General features: G+C 48.4%; 1 protein-coding gene across 7 annotated transcripts in view; it reads left to right on the top strand.

The window, feature by feature from the left end:
- The first annotated feature begins 5,863 nt into the window (after positions 1 to 5,863).
- LOC132393488 (E3 ubiquitin-protein ligase CBL-like) overlaps positions 5,864 to 19,957 on the top strand; it is a 52,970-nt gene continuing 38,876 nt past the window's right edge. For 2 of the 7 annotated variants that reach the window (XM_059968839.1, XM_059968823.1), the window contains exons 1-2: positions 6,211 to 6,345; positions 6,624 to 7,068. In XM_059968839.1, coding sequence (XP_059824822.1) covers positions 6,261 to 6,345; positions 6,624 to 7,068 — 530 coding nt within the window. In that variant the 5' untranslated portion in view covers positions 6,211 to 6,260. Of the gene's footprint in view, positions 5,992 to 6,079; positions 6,185 to 6,209; positions 6,346 to 6,623; positions 7,069 to 19,957 lie in introns of those variants that run through there. The other 5 variants (XM_059968799.1, XM_059968789.1, XM_059968810.1 and 2 more) reach the window with 4 other exon arrangements.

Below are 19,957 nucleotides of genomic sequence, written 5' to 3'. Positions count from 1 at the left end.
AGAGCAGGGTGCTGGGGCTGAGGGGGGTTCAGTGTATTCGAGAGAGATACCTGGACACTGAGAGAATGAAGAGGTCCAGGTTAGTGCAGAGTGCTGGGAGTGAGGGAGGAGATCAGCCAGAGTTATGGAGAACACGAGGGCAAAGGCCTTGGGAGGGTTGTGGGTGAATATACTCCTCCTGCCCCAACTCTTCGGAGTTCAGAACATCTCAGAAGGTGAAGTGTTTGGACTAGCTGTCTGCCAATGCTGTCCCAATGGATTAGATAGGTGGGGGAAGAGGGAGAAGAGGCACAGAGAGGGCAGAACGCAGGCAAGGGAGGGGAGAGAGGGGGAAGGTGAATAGAGAGAGATGGGGGAATAGGAAGGAAGGGGTAAGAGAGGAATAGAGAGGGGAGGGAATGGGTTGGAGAGAAAAAATTCCTTGGTGTTATTGTTTCAAAAGCTTCTTTCTGGACGCAGCACATTAGTACTGTTGTGACAAAGCATGACAGCACTTTCACTTTCTTAGAAATTTGCATAAATTTTGCATGACGTCTAAAACTTTGATAAGTTTTTGTAGATGTGTGGTGGAGAGTATATTGACTGACTGTATCATGGCCTGATATGGAAACACCAATGCTCTTGAACGGAGAAACCTACAAAAAGTAGTGGATTTGGCCCCATCCATCACAGATAAAGCCCTCACCACCACTGAGCAAATAAAACGTCATAGGAAAGCAGCATCTGTCATCAGGGACCCCCAACACACAGGCCCTGCTCTCATCTCACTGCTGCCATCAGGAAGAAAATACAAGAGCTTCAGGAGGACCTGCACTGCCAGGTTCAGGAACACGTTTACCCCGCAATCATCCGGCTCTTGAACCAGAGGCAAAAATTTCACTCAACTTCACTCACCGCATCACTGAACCGTTCCCACTGAACTGAACTCACCTGCAAGAACTCCTCATCTCACTTCATTGATATTGATTGATTTACTGTGTCTATTGCTTTTGTTATCGTTGTTATTTTTTCCTCATTTTGTACTTGCAGAATTTGTTGGGCTTTTTTGTGCACAGTGGTTGCTTGTCCATCACGTTGAGTCTGGTCTTTCATTTATCCCATTGTGTTTCTTGTAATTACTGCGAAAGCCCGCAAGGAAGGGAATCTCTGGGTTATAACAGGATGTGGTGACATTTGCAGCAGGTACTTTGATAATAAGTTTACTTTGAATTTGGGGGGGGAGAGGAAGAGAGGAGGGGGAAAAGAGAGGAGGGGCAGGAGTGGAGATTAAGAGGAGGCAGAAGAGGGGCAAGGGAGGAGAGAGAAGGGGAAAGACAGGAGGGGCTAGAGTGAAGAGAATGAGGAGGCAGTAGAGGGGAGCGAGAGGGGAGGAAGAGAGCAGAGAGGTGGATGGAAAAGGAGGAGAGAAGGGTGGAAAAAGGGTTTCATGCTCAAACATTGACCGTCTGCTTCTGTTCACCATTGCTGCTGAACCTGTTGAATTCCTCCAGCACCTTGTATGTTGCTCCAGGTTACAGCATCTCCTCTCTCATGTGTCTCCAGCATTGAATTCCCTCTCCCTGAGGCTGAGAGGAGGGATATTAATGCTGAACAAAACCTTTGGGAAAGGGTGGCTGAGTTAACAGAAGTGTTACTTGCTGCTGGAATTCATCTGACAAATACCCCATCACATCCACACAGGCACAACCATGGGGCGCCCCACCACCTGGAAGTTGCCCTCCAAACCACACGCTGTCCTGACTTGGAAATATATTGCTGTCCATTCAGCATCATTGGGTCAGAATCCTGCAACTTCCTCCCTGGCAGCACGGCAGGTATGACCCACACCTCACAGAATGCAGTGGGTTGAGCTGGCAGCTCACCACCATCTTTCCTCTATGCGGATAACCCATGCCCTACAGACCACAGTGGTTCAAGATGGCACCTCACCACCATCCCTCCACTGCGCACATAACCCACACCTTACAGACTGCGGGTATAACCCACCTCATGGACTACAGGGGCTCAAGAAAACAGCTCACCACCATTCCTCCAGCTACAGGGGGGCTGTGATTAAACCACAGAAATGATTCCCTGGGATGTTACCGGGACAGAAGGGCTTGAGTTATAAGGAGAGGTTGGAGAGGCTGAGGAGTGACCTTATAGAGGTTTATAAAGCCATGAAGGGCAGAGGTAAGATGGACGGTCACAGTCTTTCTCCTGGGGGAGGGGGAGTCTAAACCTTCAAGGCAGAGGATGTTTCCTTCTGGCATTGTCCTCTTTCCTTACCCGTCCTGTTTAAGGGTCTTGGCCGGGAATGTTGACAGTTTTTTCATTTCCGTTGATGCTGCCTGATCTGTGGAGTTTCTCCAGTGTTTTGCTGAGGCTTTGGGTAAGAGGGACAAGATTTAGAGGTGACAGAGGGGTATGTTTTTCGCTATAAGGGTGGCTGCACATGGAATGAGCTGCCAGACAATATAATGAGGAATGTGCAGTTATGTGTTAGTCACTTGCACATGGAGAGGAAAGGGTTAAAGGTACAGGGGCCAAATGCAGACCTGCTCAGGAATGTACTCTGGTTGGCATGGATAAGTTGGGCTGAAGGGCCTGTTTCCCTATTGTCTGTCTCTATGACCCAGCATGGACAATTCAATGCTGTCTCAACATTTCAAGCCACATCGCCCAAATCATAAGACCACAAGCACACAAGACATAAGAGCAGAATTAGGCCATTCAGCCCATCAAGTCTACTCTGACATTTCATTATGGCTGATTTTTTTAGCCCTCTCAACTCCATTCTCCTGACTTCTCCCTGTAACCTTTGACACCCTGGCTAATCAAGAATCTATCAACGTCTGCTTTAAATATACCCAATGGCTTGGCCTCCACAGCTGTCTGTTGCAATGAATTCCACAGATTCACCACCCTCTGAATAAAGAAATTCCTTCTCATCTCTGTTCTATTCTAAGGCTATGGCCACTGGTCCTAGATTCCCACACTTTAGGAAACATCCTCTCCACATGTAGTCTATCTGTCCAGATGATTCAATATTTGATAGGTATCAATACTTTTTCTGAGCTCCAGTGAATACAGGCCCAGAATCAGAATCAGGTTTAATAGCACTGGCACGTGTCATGACATTTGTTAACTCAGAGGCAGCAGTAGAATTAAAAATATTAAGAAATAAATTAATTCATTACAGTAAGTATATATGTATATTAGTTAAATTAAGATAAGTCATGTAGAAACAGAAATAATTTTTAACAATTGGTAGCGTTCATGGGTTCAACGTCCATTCAGAAATCAGATGATAGAGGGGAAGAAGCTGTTCCTCAATTGCTGAGTGCGTGCTTTCAGGCTTCTGCGCCTCCAACAATATCATCGCATCTTTTCTTAGATAAGGGGCCCTAACTGCTCAAGTGTGGTCTGACCAATACCTTATAAGGCCTCAGCATTACAACCTTGCTCTTGTATTCTAGTCCTTTTGAAATGACTGTTAACATTGCATTTCCCTTCCTCACCGCCGACTCAAACTGCCAATTAACCTTTAGGAAACTCTGCATGAGGATTCCCTAGTCCCTTTGCACATCTGATGTTTGAAATTTTGATAGAAAACTGTCTATGCCTTTATTTCCTCTACCAAAATGCATGACCATAAACTTTCTTACGCTATATTCCACCTGCCAGTTATTTTGTGTGAACAGAAAGTGGAGAGAGACAAACTGCCATGGAAACTGTCGGGGAGAAGAGGAGGCAGCTGAGACAAAGCCTGGGACAAGGTGCTGCCTCCTGTTCTGGTTGTGGTCAAGATGGTGCCCGTGACCTATTTACAGTGTCTCAGAGTGACAACAGGAAGCAGAGAAAGGCCAATGTTTGACTTCAGCGAGAACTCCAGCTGCTTTGAAACTGACCCAGGTTCGAGGCTTTGACTCAGGCCTGAGGAAGCCTTCGGCAAGAGGACAAATACGCTGAAAGTTTTGTCTCATCCAGTGTTCTGGTGACTGCACTGTGGAGGCTTCTGTGTGTAGCTTGTGCAGTTAAACTTTAACCAATCCTTCCCAGCCGGCCCCTGATTAAAACCTCTCAACTTCGAAAATAGACTGTGAAGCAACGGAGTACTAGAGAGTGCGGTTCACGCAGACTCGCAAACTGTACAGATGGACTCCACACTGACTCCCGTTAATGATCAGAGAAAAAATACACTTGTGTGGTTCAAGTAAATGCCGCAGGAGGTTGTGGAGGCCAAGACTTTAGAAACATTCAAGGCAGAGGTTGATTGATTCTTGATTGGTCAGGGCATGAAGGGATACGGGAGAAGGCAGGAGACTGGGGCTGAGAGGAAAATTGGATCATCCATGGTGAAATGGCAGATCAAACTCAATGGGCCAAATGGCCTAGTTCTGCACTTATATTTTATGATCTTCTGGTCTAAGTCTGATCCCCCCCAAGGTAGTGATTCACCTTGAATTGGAATTGGTTTCTTTTCGTCACAGGTAGCGGGCTCCTCTTGCATACTGCTCATTCATTACACAGTGCATTGAGGCGAACAGGGGAAAACAATAACAGAATCCAAAATAAAGTGTAACAGTTACAAGAATCAGAAGTGGAAAGGGTGAGCAAGTTTCTGGGTGGCAGCATCTCTGAAGATCTACCCTGGGCCCAACATACTGATGCAATTAGGAATAAAGCACGGCAGCAGCTATATTTCAGTAGAAGTTGGAGGATATTGGTAGGTCACCAAAGACTCTTGCAAATCTCTACAGATCTTCCACAGAGAGCATTCAGTCTGGTATAGAGGGGCCATGGCACAGGATTGGAAAAAAGTTGCAGAAAGTTGTAAACTCAGAAAGCTCCATCATGGGCACTGGCCATAATTACTGAAGGCAGCATCCTTCATAAAGCGATACCTCAAGAAGGTGGCATCCATCATTCAGGACCCTCCCCCTCCCATTCACCCAGGACACATTCTCCTTTCATTGTTGTCATCATGGAGGAAGTACAGGAGCTTGAAGGCACAAACTCAATATTTCAGGAACAGCTTCTTCCCCTCTGCCATTCAATTTCTGAACATAGGGTGATTCTATGAACACTGTCTCAGTATTTCCACCTCTCATTAGCTCTACTTGTTTCATTTAATGCTCCTTTTGTAATATATACTTATCGCAATTTATAGTTTTTAATACTATGCATTGGAATGTACATCTGTTGCTGCAAAAGACAAGTTTCACGATGTACGTGAATGATATTAAACTTGGTTCCGAGAGTGTAGTGCTGGTAAACAGTAAGGTGAAAAATCCGAATGAGATAGATTGTGGGGTCAACTGTCGATCTGATCTTACCAGGGAACCGTTCAATTGTCCTATAACATCAGGGTATCAGAATCAGGTTTATTATCACTGATGTGTGTCATGGTATGTGTTCCTTTGTGGCAGCAGTACATAAAAATTGATATTATTTTTAATTAAAAAAATATTTTATATATGTACACACACATAAATAGCGCAAAAAGACACCATAATGATGAGGTAGTGTTCAGGCAGCTTTCAGTAATCTGACTGCAAAGGGGAAGAAGGTTCTCCTGAAATATTGAGTGTGTGTCTCCAGGTTCCTGTCCAAGTACCCACGATAGTAGCACCAGGAGGAGGACCTGTCCTGGATGGAGAAGGTCCTTAGTGATGGATGATGCCTTTTGCAATGGGACGGTTGAGCTGTCTGAGTCTGCACCCGTCCGTGGTTTGTTTTCCTCTCTGGGGAAGCTGTTCTCTCGCCTGGTGGCTGGTGTTTTCAGGCTTTTATATCTTCTGTCCAATGTCTGTGGTGGGTGGGGTCTTTGATTCTGTTGGCTGCTTTACCAGGCGGTGAGAAGTATAGACAGCCTCTGCTTGCCTCAGTGGCTGCAGAAGGTGGAGGTCACAAACAGGAACTGCAGACGCTGGGGACATGCAGAACCTCAGCAATACTCAAAGGGTCGGGCGGGGTCTGTGAGAAAGGCTCCTTGACAGAGGTCGAAATGTGCGTGTCGGGAGGGGGGTGTCCTTCCACAGTGACCAGGCTGGGTGGAGGGGCCGTCTCCTGTCTGACTGGTTTCGCGCACGGTAGGGTTCCGGGTGAATGTTAGCAACTTCCCAGGAGTCGGGAGGTAACTCCCTATTCCGCGGGGTCACCTAGACAGGAAGTTCTCACAGCCAGCTGAACCATCGACAGGGTGAGGCGACTGTGTGACAGCGTGACACGTTAGTCTGTAAAGTCCTGTGAGAACATTGAGGTGAAACTTGGCCTTTATGAGCCGGTTCCACACAGATTCCAGGATGGGACAGGATGGGAACTGTGGAGGGGAGCGGGAGAGATGCTCTCCAGGACAGATGGGTGAGGAACGAGGTGACTGGGTCGAGGTCCGAAGTATATCCGGGGAGTGTGTGTGTGCATTCAGTGTGCTATAGTGAGCTCGGTGTATGTCACTGTGCAGAGTTCATGGGTATGTACAGACAGTGTGAATGGACATGGTCTGTGCGTGCACGGACTGCCCTACCTGGTGTATTTCCACACTGAGGGTGCGCATTACTGGGGCTAATGAATAGTGTGCTCACTTCTTTCTCTCCTTTTGCTTCCTCATCAACCCCTCTCTCCCTCCGTCCTCTCCATAGTCCCTCCCTCTCTTCCCTATTCCCTCCCTCTATTTCCTCCTCGGTCCCTCCCCTTTCCCCTCCCTTCTCTCCCTGTCGCCGCGTCCGTCCCACACTCCCTGGCCGGGCCGAGCGGAGATGGAGTGAGTATGATATCGGCTGGCTGGCGGCTGCCCGCGGACCCTCAGCGGCGGAAGGCGAGCCGGGTGCAGGGACAGCTTCGCAAACTAGCCCAGCGCTGCCAGAACCCCCGGCTGCGGCTCCGCAACAGCCCGCCTTACCTGCCCGAGATCGCGGCCGCCACCACCGCGCACTTGGACCGGGTGCTGGCCGAGTCGCGGCAGCGGGAGAAGGGCCGTCAACACCTCGAAAGCTGCCTGCTGAACCTGGCGTCGAAGTGCAGGCAGACCAACGAACTGTTTGAGGATGCCGGCGAGCAGATGTTCCAGGAAAACTCGCAGGCACGGTGAGTCGGGCACAGCAAGATCCCAGTGCACACCCTCCCCTGTCCACCTCCGCCCTTCCTGTTCCACCTGGCTGTCTTCTCCCCTGCTCTCTCCTTCTTTCTTTTACCCAATCTCTCTCTATCCTCTCCACCTCTCTTCTCTGGCTCACTCATTCCCTTTCCTCACTCCATTTCTCTGTCCTCACTCACTCTCTCCCTCTCTCCTACTCCTCCTATCCTCGCCCTCACTGAGACAGTACTGGCAGATATCAGTCCCATCATTTTTCCTTGTGTGACGTTCTGAACTCCAAAAATCAGCCCAGAAGGAAGCTATTTGGCCCCTCTAGCCATGCTAATTACCCCCACAACCTTGGCTAATTTGTTTCCTCAGCCCCACCTCCCTGCACTAACCCAGTCCCCTCAATTCCCTCAGAGTCGGAACCTCTCTCAGATACACTGAACCTCCCTCAGCCTCTCCTCACTGCACTAACCCTGTCCCCTCAATTCACTCCGTCGGAACCTCTCTGAGATACACTGAGCCTCTGGGAGAGGTATTCCCTGAATTTCCTGACTTCCAGGTGAAGCAATCTCACCCTGTGTCCATACAGAATGGCAGATCCCTCATTCTGGAACTGGGTCCCCTGGTGCTGGATGCCCCAGCCAGTGTAAGTGCCCTCCTCACCAACCCCCCCCCCCCATCAAGCTCCTTGTATTTCAATGGGATATTCTCATGTTCTATCAAAATCCAGGGAGTTCCAGCTGACTTTCATACAGCATAGTAACAGGCCCTTTGGCCCATTGAAGCTATGCTGATCATCAGGCACCCATCCTACACTAATCCTATTTCATTCACCCAGTCACAGAGCACAGAACAGTACATCACAGGGATGGGCCCACCTTGTGTGTGCAGAACTAATTAGCCCACTAACACACTAAATCCCCTCTGCACAATGTCCATTCCCCACATGTTCACGTGTCAGTCGAGCACACTAACCCCTCTGTCTACACACAGTCGATATCCCTCCTTTCTCCACACGTTCATGTGTCTGTCTGGGAGCCTCTTGAATATCTCTGTCGTATTCGCCCCCACGCCTTTTCCTAGCAGCACATTCCATGCACCCACCAATGTGTAAAAAGCAGACTGGCCCTTTCTCATCGTAAACACGTGCCCTCTGGCATTAGACGCATCCACCCTGGCGGAGAAATATACCGACTGTCTGATCTACCTGTGTCTCTTATAACTTTATAAATCTCAGTGTCCAATGCCCCAGAGAAAACCACCCATGTTTGCCGCTTTTCTCCCTGGATTCTCCCAGGGAACAAGACCACTGTACCAGGAATCGATCTGGTGCATCTCCTCTGGACTTCAGTTCTCTGTCACTGAGACCAGACATGTGCATGGGACAGAATCATAGACACTCTACAACCATCCTCCTTTGCTCCTTCTCTCTCTCCCCCCTCCCTCCCCAGTACACTCTCCTCTGAACTCCTCCATCTGCTCCCACCGTCGGGCAATGAACGTGTTTCCCAGCAACTGGAGGATGGGTGCTGGTCGTAGTGTTTGTGACAGTTGTAGCTGGTCAAAACCAGAGTATCGCGTTCATTACAGGAAGGATGTCGGTGGTAGGGGCACATGAATGAAAGATAGTCACAGACCTACTGCAGAGGCTACAATTGCTTCCCTATGAGGCAGAGCTAAGAACACATTAACTGAAGTGTCTCAGAATCAGGTTTATTATCACCGACTAATGTGAAATTCGCTGTTTCGTGGCTGCAGTACAGTTTCAGACATTTAAAAGAAATTACTGTAAGTTACAGTAAAACAAGTAAATACGTGTTACAAAAGAAATATATTCATGGGTTCAGGGAACTTTCAGAAATCTGAAGGCAGAGTGGAAGAGACTGTTCCTAAAATTTGGAGTGTGGGTCTTCAGGCTCCTGTAGTGCCTTCCTGATGGTATTAATGAGAATAGGACATGTCCAGCATGGCGAGGGTCCTTTGTGATTGGTGCCGCCTACTCGAGGCATTGCCTTTGGACGATGTCGTCGATGGTGGGGAGGCTCGAGCCCACGATGGAGCTGTCTGAGTCTACAACCTTCTTCAGCTTTTTCCAATTCTGTGCGTTGAAGCATCCAGATGGTGATGTAGAACGTTCTCCATGAGGCATCTGTGGTAATTTGCTCAAACTTTTGGTGCCATATCAAATCTCTTCAAACTCCTAAAGAAGTATAGCCTGTGGCATGTTGTACCAATAGGCTAATGGACACTCAGAGATGTCGACGCCCAGGAACTTAAAACTGCTCACCCTTTCCACCGCCGATTCCTTGATGAGGACTGGTTTGTGTTCTTGGAGAATGATAGGGTTATCTTATGTAAAACTGCAAGGGGCATAGACAGGGGCTGGTGGCCCAGTCTTTTCCCCAGAGCTGGGGGGAGTTCAAGAACCAGAGGGCATGGTGAGAGGGGAGAGAATTGAAGGGGTAATGAGAGGTCAGTTTCTCATCCAGTGTGAGGTTGTATATGGAAAAAGCTGCCAGAGGAAGTGGCTGAGGTGGGGACAGCAATGACAATTGTCTAAAAGGTATTTAGACAGGTACATGGACAGGAAAGGTTCTAAGATCAAAAATGGGAATAGTTAAGATGGGAATTTTGGTCAGCATGAATGAGTTGGGCCAAAGGGTCTGGTTCCATGCAGTGTGGCTCCGTGAAAGATCCAGACATGGGGCTGTAGGGTAGAGGAGAGCAGGAATGGTTAGGGTCACAGAGCCATGGAGCAAAGGGATCACCTCTCATCCACTCAGATCCCAGACCTGCACTACTCCCGTGAGCCGTTAACAGAAGCTGCCTCTGTGACGTACTACAGCCTGGCCACGGCCCACCATGTCCTGATAGCCTGGAATTTGCATTCTTGCCTCCAACAGCACATACACAAATGAGCCTTCCTGCATTGGACCAGCTTTCCTATCCCTACCTATCAACGAGTCAGACATCGTGTGTGTCCGGTATAACGGGAAAAGGAAGACAGTGGTCTGACTTGGAAACATTTGCTATGTCTGCGGGTCTCCGGTATAACCAGAAAAGGAACTGTGCTCAAATCGCAAATGAGAAAGTCTGCAGATACTGCACATCTGAGCGACACAGAAAATGCTGGAGGAGCTCAGCAGGCCAGGCAGCATCTATGGGGAAAAAACAGCATTTGATGCTTTGGGCTAAAACCCTTTGGCAGGACTGGAGAGAGAAAGCTGAGGAGTAGGTTTAAAAGGTGGGGGGAGGAGAGAGAGAAACTTGGGGGGGTGGCAGTATGAAGCAAAGAGCTGTGAAGTTGATTGGTGAATGAGACAGAAGGCCGTGGAAGAAAGAAGAAAGGTGGGGGGAGGGTGGGGGAGGAGCACCAGAGGGAGGTGATGGGCAGGCAAGGAGATAGCATGAGAGAGTAACGAGGGAATGGAAAAATGGTGAAGTTGAGACGGGGGAGGCATTACTGGAAGTTTGAGAAATCAATGTTCATGCCATCAGGTTGGAGGCTACCCAAATGGAATATAAGGTGTTGTTCCACCATTCTGAGTGTGGCCTTATCCTGACAGTGGAGGAGGCCATGGATGGACATATTGGAATGGGTGGCCACTGGGAGATCCTGCTTGTTCTGGCAGATGGAACATAGATGCTCGGCGAAGCGGTCCCCCAATCTACGTTCAGTCTCACCGATATACAAGAGGCCACAGTGGGAGCATTGAACGCAGTATATGACTCCAACAGACTCACAGGCGAAGTGTCACCTCACTTGGAAGGACTGTCTGGGGCCCTGAATGGCAGTGAGGGAGGAACTGTACGGGCAGATGTAGCACTTGTTCCACTTGCAAGGATAAGTGCCAAGAGGGAGATCAGTGGGGAGGGACGCGTAGGGTGCAATCCCTACTCTGTGCTGTTTGAATTGGGAGAAGTTTACGATGTTTGCTGGTCTCTGGTATAACCGGATAAAGGAATTGTGTTCTCTCAGTTGGGAGATGTTGACAATGTTTGCTGGTATCTTATATAATGAGAAAATTAACTATCTGCTCTAAGTTATTAATTACGTTTGCAAGTTGGAACATAGAACATTCTAGAATACTCTAAACAGAGTGATTGCTCTCTTCCTGTTTCTGACTTCCACCCACATTTAGTAGAAGATACCCTTAGTGCACCCGTGCATTCTGCAGCTGTGATAGTATCCCTGATGAGCAATGCCACTCCCTCACCTCCTTTACTTCCCTCCCTCTCCGTCCCTTTTGAAACATCTAAACCCCGAGCATCCAACAGCCCTCCCTACCATTGTGACTTCCATTTTTCGATTGTTGTAGTTCACATGAACAGTGAAAATATGGTTTCTTTGCCATCTAGACAGATCATTAAGTATATTGGTGCACTGGGGAAGGAAAAACAGAACACAGAATAATGTGTTACATTTACAGAGAAAGTGTGGTGCAGGAAATGATGAAGTGCAAGATCATAATAATGTTGTTTCTGAAGTCAAGAGTCCATTTGATTGTACAAGGTTTCTTTAAGCCTGTTAACTGTAGGGAAGAAGCTATCTATGAGCCTGGTGGTACATGCTTTCTGTCTGGTGGGAGAAGGGGTCTTTGGTTACACTGGCTGTTTTACTGAGGCAGTGCAAAGTGTAGATGGAGGGGAGGCTGACTTGTGTACATGCTGTTGGAGGCCAGGATCCACATTCCACTCTCCAGGCCATCGTTCACTGGGTTTACTGTGGAGGGAGACAATCGCTAGTGTGGTCATGTTCGGTGAAGGGCCTGTGCCCGCACTATAGGATGTACAGAGGCAGCTTCCGTTGTGGCTAGAATTAGTTTGGGATGTGGTGGGGACTGGGTTGGGATACTGTGTGGGTGGAGGGCCATCACCAAGGTGGCAGGCCAGGTGACCACTCTCGAGAGAGAGAGAGAGAGAGGCAGACACAGTGCTGGTAGGAAGGAATGGAGCGGGGTCCTCTGTCTCAAGTTCAGGGTAACCCCCAGAGAGTTCAACAGTATGGGGAGGGAGGGGATCACAGAAGGCAGGGTCAGAGGTACAGACTATGGGGAAGCGTGGTTACAGGGAGATCAGGGTCGGTGCAGATGTGAAGGGACTGCACGTCCACACTATTAATAGTTAAACTTTGCAAACATGCAGTCTACAGATCCTTGGGTTAAATGCTGAGAAGCAGTCTAGGTTTGAACTGTGGTTAACCGCCCCAAACACATGGGAAGTTGGAACAGGTTAATTATCATCCCATGTGAGAAGGTACAGTGAGCAGTGTCCATGGAGATCCAGTCACTTAACGAGGCATTGAGGTAGAACAGTGGAAAACAATGACAGAATGCAGTGACGTTCCGGAGAGACTGCAGTGCAGTTGGACAACGAGGCGCAAGTTCATTACAGGGAGCCCTAATCATATTAGGGATCCATTCAATAGCTTACAACAGTGGGAAAACCGGGTGGAATGTGCTTTCAGGCTTCTGTACCTTTTGCTCGATAGAAGAGGGGAGATGAGAGAATGTCTGGGGTGGGTGGGGTCTTTGATTATGTTGGCTGATTTGCTGAGGCAGCGAGAAGCGTAGACAAAATCCAAGGAGGGGAGACAAGTTCCCTTGACGTGCCAAGCTGGGCCTACAACAGTTTCTCGTGGTCTTGGGCAGAGCTGTTGCCATGCTAAGCTGGTTAGGATTCTTTCTTTGGTGCATAGACAAAAATTGTTCAAGTTTGATGGGGACAGACTGAATTTGTCCTGAAGATTCGAGATGTTGGTGAGCTTCCTCGTCAACGTGATTGGGCCAGGACAGGTTCTCAACCCGCTCAACCTCAACACAGTTCATTAAAAACTGAAGCATATGCACCACACTCCTTCCTGAAGTTACTGACTTCTAATTTGCAAATATCAAAGGAAGGCTGCTGTCTGGCATCGTGTCAGTCAGCTGTCCGGCTCCATTCTCTATTCCAATTCATCATTATTTGAGGTCGGCACACACCGGTGGTGTCATCTGAAAACTTGTAGATGGAGTGAGAGCAGAATCTGTCACACAATTACGAGTGTGCACAGAGGGTAGATTAGTGACTGGCAATGCGACCTTGTTAAGCACTGTTGAGTATAGTCGTGGCACTGGTGTAGCTGCCTGTCCTTACTCATTGTGATTTATTGGTCAGGAAGTCGAGAATTCAGTTGCAGAGTGATGCGTGATAACCAGCACAACTTCAGCAGTCCTCACTCTTCCTCGAACCTTATCCCCTCTGAATGCCCTCTACTTTCTCTGCACTAATCCCAACCTTATCATCAAACCAACAGACCAAAGGAGTTATGTTGTAGAGTGGTGCACTTACCTCTACCTTGCAGAGGCCAGGTGGCAAATCTCAGACATCTTCTCTTACCTACCCCTTGAAGAGGACTCCTCTCTGGACAATCAAGCTACTGTCTCCAACGCTATCACTGACCTCATGAACACTTGAGATCTCCCAGCCACTCACACTTCACCTACCCCACACAAACCACCTCCTACCCAAAATTCACAAACCTGACTCTGGGTAGGCCCATTGTCTCTGCCTGTTCCTGCTCCACTGAACTCATGTCCTCACACCTTGACACCATTCTATCTCCCTCCACGACACTTCTCACACTCTTGTTCTCCTCACTAACTTTATATTTCCTAGCTCTGACTGCCTGATTTTCAACACCGATGTCCAGTCCCTGTACAGTTCTATTCTCCCATCAAGAAGGCCTTAAAGCTCTCTGCTTCTTTCTTAATAAAAGAACCAAACAGTCCCCCTCCACCATAACCTTCCTTCATCTGGCAGAACTTGTCTTCACCCTCAATAATTTCTCTTTCAGCTGTTTGCTCTTTCTGCAGACTCAAGGCATAGCCATGAGCACACGTATGGGCCACGGCTTTGCTTGCCTTTTCATTGTTTACATAGAACTAAACATGTTTGAAGCCTTCACCCGTAATGCTCCACAACATCGATGACTGCATTGGTGCTGCTTGATGCAGCCATGTTGGGCTCATCAATTTTATCAACTTTGCCTCTAACTTCCACCCTGCCCTTAAACTCACTTGATCCATTTCTAACGCCTTCCTCCCCTCTCTCGGTTTCCCTGTCTCCATCTCTGAAGACAAGCTGTTGAACAATATCTCTTATAAGCCTACCAATTCCCCTGGCTATCTTGGACTATACCTCTTCCCTCCGTGTCTCCGGTAAAAATGATATTCCCTTTACTCGGTGTATTTGCCTCTGCTACACCTGTTCCCAGGACATGGCTTTCCTTTCCAGGACATTGGAGATGTCCTTCAAAGAACGGGGTTTCCCTTCCTCTACCATTAATGCTGCTCTCACCCACATCTCCATTTTCCAGACAGTCGTGCTCACCCCATCTTCCCACTACCTTAACAGTGATAGAGTTCCTCTTGACCTAACCTATCATGCCATCAGCCTCCGCATCCAACACATCAACCTCTGCAGCTTCCGCCATCTACAAAGGGATCCTACCACCAAACACATCTTTACCTGCCCCTCAGTCTCTGATTTCCACAGGGATCATTCACTCCATGATTCCCTTGTCCGTTCGTCCCTCCCCACTAATCTCCTTCCTGGGACTATCTCTGTAAGTGACCAAAGTCCATTCACCTTCTCCCTCACCTCCATCCTGAGCCCCAAGCAGTCCTTCCAGGTGAGGGAACGCTTCAACTATGAATCTGCTGGGGTCGTCTAATGTGTCTGGTGCTCCCGATGTGGCCTCCTCTACACTGGTGAGACCCATTGTAAATTGGGGTCCACTACATTGAACACCTCCGCTCCATCCGCCAAAAGCAGATCTTCGCAATGGATGAAGATTTTAATTCCAATTATCATTGCTGCTCCAACATGTTGGGCTATGGCCCCCCACTTATGCCATGAAGTAAAAAAAATACCCTCCTCTTCCCTTCTTCTATTTCTCACACTGGCTCCTTACCTCTTCTCATCTGCAATCACAATCCACTGGTGTACCTCCTCCTTCACTTTTCATGTTCCACTCTCCTCTCCTCTCAGATTCATTCCTCTCCAGCCCTTTACCTTTCCCGTCCAGCTGGCTTTACCTGTCACTTTCCAGCTATCCTCTATCCCCTCCTGCCACCATTTTATTCTGGCGTCTTCCCGTTTTCTCTCCAGTCCTGAAGAAGGGTCTCAGCCCAAAAGATTGACTGTTATTCACTTCTATGGATGCTGCCTGGCCTGCAGAGGTCCTCCAGCATTTATGGGTGTTGCTTTGGATTTCCAGCACGTGCGGAATTTCCTGTGTTGGCGATGTTTTCTGGGAACTATACTTTTGAAGGCAGAGCTGTCATGAATAAATAATAGATGGACGTCGGTGTCCTGAATGATCAGATGGCACAGTGGTGAATGTGAGCCGGGGAGATGGTGTCTGCTGTTTAACCTGTGTTGGTAGTAGGTAAGTTACAGTGGGTTGAGGTTGTCTGTGAGAAAGGCATTAATGCCCGTTATGACTGGACTCTCAAAGCACCTCGAATGACTGAATGACAGGACAACTGGCTGGCCTGACTCAGGAAGACATCTGTAATATATTGACCTTTTTGTTTCTCATCAGAGGAGGCTGGTGGTCTCGCTCGCCCCTCCCCCTCCTTGCCCACTCCCCAGCCCCCTTCTCACCTCTCCTACAAACAACACAATTCTGTGTGCAGCGGGCTGTATCCCACGTGAACCGGTCCTCCGGACTTGGCCATGTGGTGGAAGTGTCAGCAGCTGTTATCTGACATTGAGGTTGAGCGTTAAACCAGACAAACCCTGTGTCTGTGCAGAGAGTGGGGGAAGTGTTGCTACTGAACCCTCCCTCCTCCAGCTCCTTCCTCCTGTAACCACACGAAAACAGCTGGAGCAGCTCAGGCGGTGGTTGTGGGTAGAAAAAGACTATTGACGTTTTGGGTTGAGAATCTCCCACTGAAAGTGGTCATCAAATTGAGTTCCTCAAGAGCCTTGTGTGCTGTTTCAGATTTCCCATTCCTCGTGTAACCTCAAACAAGAGATGTAACGCACACAAAATGCTGGAGGAACTCAGCAGGCCAGGCAACATCTATGGAAACAGAGTAAAGAGTCGATGTTTCGGGCAAGGACCCTCATGTAACTTCCCTCTCCCTCTGTGAGTCCTCCATCCTCTCCCTTGCATCAGGAGAGCAGGAGGTGAGTAGCGGAGTGAGTGAAGGGGCTTGGGTAGATGGGTGGTTTTCTCTCCCATCTTCCGGTCCATCTCCCTCACCCTCTCCCAATCTTTTTCCCCTCCCTCCCACCCCCCGGTACAGTCTGAGACTGCCCAATGCTGATGTTTTTAGAATCATGATGTCAGAATTAGAAACTTACCCAGCATGGTGGGTTGTTCGTAGATGAGTGAATGAAGAGGGATAGGGTCCCATAGGCAGTGTGGTCAGTGCCAGGGAATGGGGAGGGGAAAGGATACTTTGGAGATCTAAGTAGATGCATTGTGAGGTTTGGATGGTGTTGAGAACTATATCCAAGATTAGCGTGGACTTTGTTGCAATTTGTTTGAAGTGAGGATGGACTTTGCTGGGATCTATCCTAAGTTAGGATGGGCTTTGCTGGGATCTGTATCTGAGATTAGGATGGAGTTTGCTGGGATCTTTGATATTTTGACAGACTTTGCTGGGATTTTTGTGTGATGTTTGGATGAACTTGACTGGGATGAGTGACTTCGAGGTTGGACAACCTTAGCTGGGATCTATGTCAGACGTGGGACGTGTGCCCCCAGGGTTTGGATGCTAGGATGTATCACAGATTAGCTCGTCAGAAGTGAGCTAATACCCAGTGTTGAAGATCGGGGCAGTAGTTCGGGCTGAGGAAGCTTGTTCTGTTACTGGAACAGGAAGGAGGAGGCAGTGATGATGAGGTAGTTCACTCTACTGTGAAGACAGCTGAACATGGGCTAGAGAGATAGAGGCGACATAACCACCAGAAAAAGGAACTTGGAGACATCAAAAACACAGTGCGTGCCAGAGAGTGGGTGGGGGGGTTGCAGAATGTGACTGGCACCAGGATCAGCATGGACATTGGGCTGAAGGACCTGTTTCTCTTATGTGTGAATCCATGATCACATGGAGGCCAAAGTGTGCTCACCCCATCTCCCAGCCAAGAGAAAATCCCAGCAGCTGAGGCCATTCCGCCCAGTGTATCTTTACTAGTCGGGTGGATTAGATCCTCTGCTGACAGCACTCATTCAGACCCCATCTGAGTGGATGGAATCATTTATACTCAATTCCTTACTATCCCCTCCACCATCAGCAGAAGAGTTATTGGGGAGCTACAGCAAACAAACTTCAGCGACTACTGTCCTTGGGTATGAGGGGAACAACAGTAGAGTGAAGAACCTAATGATGGGTTCTGACCAATGGTGGGTGGGATTAGTAATGTGTCATCGACCAATGGTTGAAAGGTTTAGTGATCTTCTGTTGACCAATGGTGGAGAGGTTTAGGTGCTGTACTGTTGCCCAATTGCAGATGGGTTTGATGACCAATGGTACAGGACTTTAGTGATGCACCATTTAACAACGGTAGAGAGGATTGGTGCTGTTGACCATTTGCGGAGTGGGTTGGTGAGATACCAGTGGAGGGTGGCATTGGACAAAGGATCTTCAATAATGGGGTGAAGATGGGTCCTGAGGTCAGGTCTGAGAGTGCTGTTCTGCCCTGGAGAAGTGCAGTCTGTACTCACGTTGTCCTTTAGCCCAGTGATAATGTGTGGGCAGAGTCCTGGAGTGGGCCAGTGGGCCTATACCTCCCTCTGTGTAACCATTTAACTCTCCTGGAGCCATTGTCCTGGACAAGGTCGCAATACTCCGGACAGCAATGATGCTGGACCACTGAAGCTCCTTACACCTCGCTCAGGGCATTTGGGAAGGAAGTTGATACAGGGCCGGAATCCAGTAGTGGGCAGGATCGAAGATCATGGGGGGCAGGAACCAGTTATTGGGTGGGTACAGATCCAGTATCTCCAACTCAACCTTGGAACACCCCTGGGGATACATGTGCTGTCCAGAGAGGTCCCTGTATTCCAGGGCTACCCCTGTGCCGTGGGACCAGACCCAGGGAAAAATCTAGCAGGTTAATAGATGCTGGTAAAGTTAAGGTCACAAAATTAGACAGCACTGAAGCACTCTTCCATGCTGACCTGAATATCAGCAACCTGAGCTCGTCTCATTTGCCAGTGTTTGACCGGTATCCCTCAAAATCAGGCCTTTGACTTGGGAGTCCTCATGCAGGTTAATTTGAGGGTTGAAGACAAATGCGATGACAACATTCATTCTGAAAGGACTCGAATATGAAAGCAAGGAGGTGATGCCGAGGCTTTATAAAACACTGGTGAGGCCTCACTTACAGTATCGTGAGCAGTTTGGGGCTCCTTATCTAAGAAAGGATGTGTTGAAATTGGGAGGGTTCAAAGGAGATAGGTTCACGCAAATGATTCTGCGATGGAAAGGTTTGTCAAATGAATTGTGTTTGATGGCTCTAGGTCTCTGTGGAAATCAGAAGAATGAGGTGGACCTCATTGAAACCTGTCAAACTCTGAAAGGACCAGATAGAATGGATATGGAGAGGATGTTTCCCATAGTAGGGGAGTCTTGGACCAGAGGGCACAACCCTCAGAATGGAAATGAAGAGGAATTTCTTTAGCCAGGGAGTGGTGTATTTGTGGACTTCATTGTCATAGGTGAGAGTGGAGGCCACCCGCTGGGTGTACTTAAGGCAGAGGTTGATATGTTCTTGATTAGTCAGGGCTTGAAATGTTACAGACAGAAGGCCAGAGAATGGGATTGAGAGGGAAAATGAATCAGCCATGATGAAATGGTGGAGAAGAACTGATGGGCCGAATGGCCTAATTCTGCACGCATCTCTTCTGTCTTGTGATCTGCCTATGGAAATATATTTAAAACATTGTTTAGTACCCCACCTCTGCTGCTTCCTCTGGCAGTTGTTCCATACATCCCTGCCTTCTGTGTGCGTAAAGTCTTTATTCTTTTCCTGTCTCACATTAAACCTATGCCCTCTGGCTTTTCACTGCCCCACTCTGGAAGGGTAGCCACCTCTCAAGACTTTATAAGCCTCTGTTATGTCACCTTCCAATCTCCTTCACTGCAGGGGAAATAGTCGCTGACTGATGAGCTTTCCCTTATAACTCGAGCCGCCTGGTCATGGTAACATCCCAGTGAAGCCTTTCTGCACTCTCTGCAGCTTGATGATGTCTTAGAGCAGGGTGACCAGTTTTCGAGGCTAGAATAGGTTGAGGCACTGAGTGACTTTGGGTCAGTGCAGAGCTGTGAGCGGCTGTTGTACAGCGTCTGGCTCCTTTCCACTGTGCTAAATTTAACTGACTTCCTGTATCAAGCAGTGGGCGTCAAGTAGAACGTGTCACAGACTGGATCCACTGGTTTGAACTCCGGTGTGAGAGACACACACACAATACTAAAGGAACTCAGCAGGCCAGGCAGCATCTATGGAAAAAAAAGTACAGTCGACGTTTCAGGCCGAACTCCAGGACCCGAAACGTCGACTCTACCTTTTTTTCCATAGATGCTGCCTGGACTGATGAGTTCCTCCAGCATTTTGTGTGTGTTGCTCGGATTTCTGGCAACTGCAGATTTTCTCTTGTTTCAGGTGTGAGAGAACCGTTGGGGAGTGCAGAGCCATCTGTGAGGTGGTTGAGTCTGTTGGCTAGATCGGGCACCGAGAGAACACACAGACATGTCCACAGCAGTGGACCAGAGGTGGAAGTGTGTGATAGTGTGGTGAGGAGGGAGCTTCACTCTGTGTCTGACCAGGAATAACAAAACTTGCTCTCGGTAGTCACTTTATTAGGTACACCTGCACACTTGCTCATTAATGCAA

Source organism: Hypanus sabinus, chromosome 1 (assembly GCF_030144855.1).
Source record: "Hypanus sabinus isolate sHypSab1 chromosome 1, sHypSab1.hap1, whole genome shotgun sequence".
NCBI classification, from domain to species: Eukaryota; Metazoa; Chordata; class Chondrichthyes; order Myliobatiformes; family Dasyatidae; genus Hypanus; species Hypanus sabinus.
This window is presented reverse-complemented; position numbering and strand designations above follow the sequence as displayed.